General features: G+C 59.2%; 1 protein-coding gene across 1 annotated transcript in view; it reads left to right on the top strand.

The window, feature by feature from the left end:
- STK40 (serine/threonine kinase 40) overlaps window positions 1-306 on the top strand; it is a gene marked incomplete at its 5' end in the record, with an annotated part of 9,289 nt that overhangs the window by 8,821 nt on the left and 162 nt on the right. Inside the window, 1 exon segment of the mRNA XM_009865928.1 lies at window positions 224-306. This exon segment is cut by the window's right edge and continues 25 nt beyond it. Coding sequence (XP_009864230.1) covers window positions 224-306 — 83 coding nt within the window.

Raw genomic sequence — 306 nt, 5'->3', positions numbered from 1 at the left:
CCACCAGTGACTCCTGAGGTGCATTGGCAGCGAGTCCAGGTCCTGCATTAAGACCCCGGTTGCCCCGCGGTAGCTCGGGCATCGGCGGGGAGTTACAGAATCACAGAATGAATCGCAGAATGGCCGGGTTGGGAGGATCTTAGAGATCACCTCATCCAATTTCCCTGCCCTGGGGAGGGGGAACCGTTGTTGCGGTGGCTCTGACGGGGCGGTTCTCTGGCAGGTGAAGGTGACGGAGGAGTGCTCGCAGTACGAGTTTGAGAACTACATGAGGCAGCAGCTGCTCTTGGCCGAGGAGAAGAACAC

Source organism: Apaloderma vittatum, unplaced genomic scaffold (genome assembly GCF_000703405.1).
Source record: "Apaloderma vittatum isolate BGI_N311 unplaced genomic scaffold, ASM70340v1 scaffold25943, whole genome shotgun sequence".
Taxonomy (NCBI): domain Eukaryota; kingdom Metazoa; phylum Chordata; class Aves; order Trogoniformes; family Trogonidae; genus Apaloderma; species Apaloderma vittatum.
This window is presented reverse-complemented; position numbering and strand designations above follow the sequence as displayed.